This window comes from Nematolebias whitei, chromosome 23 (assembly GCF_014905685.2).
Source record: "Nematolebias whitei isolate Nwh7 chromosome 23, NemWhi1, whole genome shotgun sequence".
Lineage (NCBI taxonomy): Eukaryota > Metazoa > Chordata > Actinopteri > Cyprinodontiformes > Rivulidae > Nematolebias > Nematolebias whitei.
The window spans coordinates 8,002,163-8,008,807 of record NC_056520.1 but is presented as its reverse complement, the minus strand read 5'-3'; the positions used below and the strand labels follow the sequence as shown (position 1 = coordinate 8,008,807).

At 44.6% G+C, this 6,645-nt stretch overlaps 1 protein-coding gene across 1 annotated transcript in view; it reads right to left on the bottom strand.

Moving 5' to 3' along the window:
• pard3ba (par-3 family cell polarity regulator beta a) overlaps window positions 1–6,645 on the bottom strand; it is a 216,863-nt gene that overhangs the window by 115,641 nt on the left and 94,577 nt on the right. The window contains exon 14 of the mRNA XM_037696743.1: window positions 353–479. Coding sequence (XP_037552671.1) covers window positions 353–479 — 127 coding nt within the window. The remainder of the gene's footprint in view (window positions 1–352; window positions 480–6,645) is intronic.

The following is a 6,645-nucleotide window of genomic DNA, read 5'->3' as shown; positions in this document are numbered from 1 at the left end:
GAAGGAAGGAAATAAAGAAAAGAAAGAAGGAAGGAAGGGAGGGAGGATGGAAGGAAGGAAAGAAGGAAAGGAATGAAGGAGGGAAGAAGGGAGGGAAGGATGGAAAGAAGAAAGGATGGAAGGGAGGGAGGGAGAGGGAGGGAGCAGGAAGGAAGGGATGGAGAAAGGAAATAAAGAAAGGAAGGAAGGAAGGGAGGGAAGGAGAGAGAGAGAGAAGGAGGGAAGATGGATGGATGGATGGATGGATGGATGGATGGATGGATGGATGAGGGTTTGGAGCTTCTGCAGACACGTGTGTAAACAAACCTCGACAAATAGTGTGCATGCATGTGCGTGCGTGCGTGCGTCTCACCGCCTCCGGAGTCTCCGTGTGTGTAAGCGCCGGACGCTTTCGGAGCGTGACCCGTGCCGTTGATGGTGGACTCCAGAGTCCCGGTGGGTCCTGGCGGTCTCTGAAGTGCGTCGTGGCCCCGCGGCTCCTGTCAACAAGGAGGAGACTCAGAACTGTGTCGGATGAAAAATGGATGTCGCCGCTTCGCACGACAGAAGTTCTGTCATTTATGACTCGCAGGACCGGCCTTTTGATTTCATGTGAAACTTTGTTTCTGCAAATGTGTAAAAAAACCAGTCCCGTTTACCAGACAGCGTCAAAAATATCATCTGTGAGCTGAAACCAATCCGTGAGAGGATTAGAAGTTAAGACTCAGACAAGCAAAAATCTCACTTTAATTTTGACCTTGATTTGTGAGCTTGACCTTGGTGGGTTAAAACTGTACGCAACACTCTGCCTAGTGCCGATGCATATGTTTATGAAATTTTATTAAACTAGCAAGTGGGTCAGATGTGGTTCAGGTAACCAAGAACTGTGTTTAAACTTTGACCTTGATTTATGACCTTGATTTGGGTGGGGTAAACGTGTACATGGCATTTTGTTTAGCGATGATGCATATGTGTTTGACGTTTTGTTAAATTATGAACAGATTGAAAGCAACGACCAAGACGAGCAAAATTTTCTCTTTAACTTTTACCTTGATTTATGACCTTGACCTTGGACATGGTGGAGGGATTAAATGTATGGTATGCAACACTTTTCCAAGTGATGATGCATATGTTTATAAAGTTTCATTAAACAATCGAGCAGATCAAACATGGTTCAGACAACCAAGGGACCTTGTTTTAACTTTGACCTTGACTTATGATCTTGACCTGGGTGGTGGTAAAAGTGTACATGACATTTTGCCTAGCGATGATGCATGCGTGTGCGACATTTTATTAAACTATCTTGAGCAGATTGGAAGTTACGACTCAAACAAGCAAAGAGCTCGCTTTAACTTTGACCTTGATTTGTGACTATGATCTTGGAAATGTATGTAATACTCTGCATAGTGATGATGCATATGTTAATTAAGTTTCATTCAAATATGAAGCGGATCAGACGTGGTTCAGACAACCAAGGACTGTGTTTTAACTTTGACCTTGACATATGAACTTGATCTGACTGGGGGTCAAAATGCACAAGACAATTTGCCTAGCGATGATGAATAAGAGAATTAAATTTTGTTAAATTATCTTGAGCGGGATAGAAGTTACGACCCAGACAAGCAAATATCTCACTTTAATTCGACCTTGATTTGTGATCTTGAGCAGGGGGTGGTGGAGGGGGGGATAAAAGTGAGTGTGTATGTATCACTTTGCCTAGTGATGATGCATACGTGTATGACATTTTGTTAAATTATCTTGAGCAGATTAGAAGTTACGACTCAGACAAGGGAAAATTTCACTTTAGCTATGACCTTGATTTGTGACCTTGATATTGGTGGATAACAAATGCATGCAACACTCTGCCTAGTGACGATGCATATGTTTATGAAGTTTCATTAACCTATCAAGTGGATCAAACATGGTTCAGACAATCAAGGACCTTGTTTAAACTTTGATCTTTACTTATGACCTTAATCTGGGTGGGGTTAAAAGTGTGCATGACCCTTTGCTTAACGATGAAGCATAAGAGAATTAAATTTTGTTAAATTATCTTGAGCAACTTAGAAGTTACAACCCAGACAAGCAAAGATCGCCAACTTTGACCTTGATTTCTGACCTTGACCTCTGAGCTGGGGGGGCGGGGCTAAAAGAGCATGCAACACTCTTGGTGATGAAGCACAGCTGTGTCATGTTTTATTTAATCATCTTGAGAAGATCAGAAGTTATGGGCGGTACAAGAAAACGTTTACAGACGGCAGGAGACTTTAGCTCATTCGAAGGTTGCATAAACATAAAAAATATTAAAAGTCTTTCTGTGAATTATCAACAATGAGGCGACTGAACAACTCTGAGAAGAGGCAGGCGTGCTATCAAACATGCAACACAACGAAGAGCCCCCGGAAGATAAAAGCAGCTTTCAGTGGTCCAGCAGCTCCCGCCGTCCACCAACACACGCCACCAAGACGGCGCTCAGCCATGAAAAGGTGTTTTCCGGCTGATTCATCGCATCAAAGCAGCGGGTGTCGGTGCGTCTGCGGCGTCGCGCGGTCCCTGAGGTGTCATTAGCGGTGAGCGCGCATCTCGATATACCACGATATCGCTCTGCTGTCAATCAAACCGAGAGCAATAAGAAGGCTCCGACGGTTCTCGATGGTAAATGGTAAATGGTAAATGGAGCTTACTTCTATAGCGCCTTCCAGCCCCCTATGAGGGGCCCCAAGGCGCTTTACAGTACCAGCCATCCACCCATTCACACGCACATTCATACACCGGTGGCGGTAGGCTGCCATGCAAGGCGCCATCCAGTCCCACCGGGAGCAACTCGGGGTTAAGTGTCTTGCCCAGGGACACAACGGCACAGGGTGTGGGAAGTCGGGATTCGAACCTCCAACCTTCCGATCAGAGGTCGGCTGCCACTACCACTGCACCACGGCCGCCCACAATCGATGACATGTAAATCCTATCAGAGCGGCCCTCCCTGCAGCGATCCCTCCATCTGTCCTTCAGCTCGAGGCCTTTGAAGCAGAGTGGCAGACAGGCAGAAAGATATCTTAATCCCTCAACAATAGGTAAACGCCGGGGGGAGGGGGGTGTTGTCAATTGATGCAAACAGCCGAGTCAGACACTCCAAAAAGAAAAAACTTCTGCCTTCTTAGCATTCGTTTCTTCATTTCATTGTTTGGACGAGCCAATGGTTTGTTTTCAGTATAAACAAGTGGAACGTTGATGTCCCCCGTCACCGAGGGATTTGAATAGCATGTGTTTGTACATTTGGACAAGAGTGTTTTTCTGGATTGTAATTGAACAGGGAATCAAAGTAAACCTAAATGTTCTTGGTGCAAGACATTCAAGTGGAGAGACCAAGAGTAGAACTGCTGCTCCTCCACATTGAGAGGAGCCAGTTGCGGTGGTTCAGGTATCTGGTAAGGATGCTTCCTGGGCGCTTCCCTAAGGAGATGCTTCGGGCATGTAGGAGGAGACCCCAGAGAAGACCAAGGACACGCTGGAGAGACTATGTCTCTCTGTTGGCCTGGGAACGCCTTGGGAGTCCTTCCAGAAGAGCTGGAAGAGGTGGCTGTGGAAAGAGATGCCTGGACTTCCCTGCTCAAGATGCTACCCCCGCAACCCAACTTTGGAATAAGCAGAAGGTGATGGACGGGCGGACGGATTCAAGTGGGGAGGAGTTACACCGTGTATGTCTGAGGCAGGTCAGAGTGACGGATCCTGACGAAATATATCCAACATCTGGTGCAATAAAGAAGCCAGGGGGTGGCCAATGGTGACCTTGGCCCCCATAAATTCATCTTTAGTCACCCCACTCATTTGAGGAAACTACACTTTTAAACAATATAAAAACTAAAAAGCATCAAATGACCAGGGTGGCCGGTTTACATATATACATGGTGGTGGCCATCTTGGATTTTGACATGCGATTTTTGACAGTGACCTCTTACACCTAGATGCAGCCACACACCGAAATGGAACTCTACAAGTCACTTATTTATCAAGTTAACACCCTCACAACACGGATGGACAGACTTTCCGACTGAGGGGATTTCCAATTCCCCCTCTTCGCTCCGTGATGGGGACAAAAATAATCAGAAATTAAAATGTCATCTCTGTTACCTTTTAATAAGTGGCATGGTGACACCTGGCAATTATAGGAACAATTCATCCATCCATCATCCATTATATTTACCCGCTTCTTCCTTTTCAGGTCATGGGGGTCACTGGTGCCCATATTCAGCTATCACTGTGCGAGAGGCGGGGGACACCCTGGATAGGTCGCAAGTCCATCACAGGGCCACATATATAGGAACAAATAAATCAAAATATTTGACTACATTTACAAATACGGTAGTTCTGGATGTTTTATAATTTAAGGCTGCTTAAAGAAATGCATATCAAGACATCACGTTCTGACTCTAATTAATCACTTTTAGCTACCACCACATTGAATTTTAGCTCAGTATCAGCAAAACTGACTGAGACATCCATTTTTTTGTGTGTAGGCTAGCGTGGCTTTGCTGTGGTGGCCATATTGAACTGTACTTACTGATTCTTATCTGAACGGCAGGAGCTTTTGTGTTAATTTAGGTTATATTTTATCTGCTCCAGTGGCCCTTTCCTGCGGGGTCCCGCCAGGCTCGATTCTTGGACCCCTTCGGTTTTCACTATCTGCTCCCTTTGGGGTCTATCCTGAGGAAACATGGTCTTTCTTTCATTGTTATGCTGATGATTGTCAGATTTGTCAGCCCTTAAAACCAAGTAGTTTGTGAACAATTACATCAAGGCACGGATGGCTTCAAATTTTTAAGTTTCAATGATCAGAAAACTGAAGTCGTGTTTAGCCCTAGCTCTACCACTGTCTGTTTCTGTAAATCTGGACTCTCTTGAGCCATATCTTTTCAAGTCCGTTATAAATCTCAGGATGGTTTTAGACTACAAGTTTAATAAACAGATTAACTCTGTTCTGCAGAAAAGCTTCTTCCAGTTGAGGCAGGCTAAGCTTAAGTCTGTATTGTCCAGATCTGACCTTGAAAAAATGGTCTGCCTTCATTACAACCCGACTGGACTACTGTAACTCACTTTATGTTGGGGTCAGTCATGTCTCCCTTTAACATCTCCAGCTCGTCCAAAATGCTTCAGCTCTGCTCTTAACAGGAACTGGTAGGTTTGATTACATTACACCAGTTTTGGCCTCCCTTCACTGGCTCCTTGTACGTACCAGAACTGATTTTAAAATTCTCCTCATTGTTCTGTGTTTTTATGTTTTTTTCTTTTGATGCTTTTAATTACATTATTTTTCCCCCTTTCATTACAGCCATTGATTTTATTGTTAAGCAGTTTGGTAACAGCTAATGTTTATAAATGTGTTTTATAAATAAATTTCACTTGACTGATTACTAACCGACAGTTTCAGTAAAATCTGTCCAGTGGTTGACTCATCTACAACAGGTAACACATTTGTTCAAAGGCCTTCCACTTTAAAAGAACTGAAGTGTCCCTTTAAGGATCCACTATCCAGTTCCAGACACAAACAGGGACACTGAGGGGGGTTCTGCATTCGTTTGCTTAATTTAACAACATTATAAAGTCCACAGACAGGCTGTTAAAGGATGGAAAAAGAAGGACTATGCAGATACGACTTGAACTTTGAACCGTGTCCAACTCCACTTATCCACAGGCTCAAATCACTTAAAGATAAAAAAATAAAAAAATAAAACGAGCACAGTGTGAGGGAGCCATAGACGGGATGAAAATGCCACAATGAGCAGGTCAAACCAGGACCCTCCCATTTCACCTCTTCCTTCCAACATTTATCGCTAAACATCTGCTTTAAAGCTGCCGTGACACGTTCTTTACGGCTTTTGAAATCATCGTTCGGAGTTCATGGCAGGGTTCAGCAGAACCAAGAGGAGCCGTTTTCTCTTGTTTTTTCATAAGGTCCTCCTCTGTCTGTGTGTGCAATAATTTGGTTTCTTTAGGGAAGAAGAGTCCAACGTGAGCGTTCATGATAAAACATTAGGTCAGAGGACGTGATAACGATGTGAAAAATGTTTACAACGTGGCAACTTCTTTTAACGTGTGGGTTTAAGTACCTCATACGGCACATTACACAACCGTCAACCAACTATTATGCAGCAAAACAATTTATAGATTGCTCATGCAAGCAAAGATCTTGTATGAGGTTTGACCTTGGTTTGTGACCTTGACCTGGGGTGATGAAAAGTGACTGCAACACTTTCTCTGCTGATGATGTTTGGATGTTCTGTGTCTGCCAGACCCGGTTCTGGAGGGCAGTCATCGTCTATTGCCACGGTCATTACTATCATCATGCTGCCAACAGAACCACTCTGCTAACAGGACCACACTGCTAACAGGACCACACTGCCAACAGAGCCACGCTGCCAACAGAACCACTCTGTTAACAGGACCACACCGCTAACAGAGCCACGCTGCTACCAGGACCACACTGCTAACAGAGCCACACTGCTGGCGGTACCACTCTGCTAAAATGACCACACTGCTAACAGAGCCACACTGCTGGCGGTACCACTCTGCTAACAGGACCACACTGCTAACAGGACCACACTAATAACAGGACCACACTGCCAACAGAGCCACGCTGCTGGCGGTACCACTCTGCTAAAATGACCACAC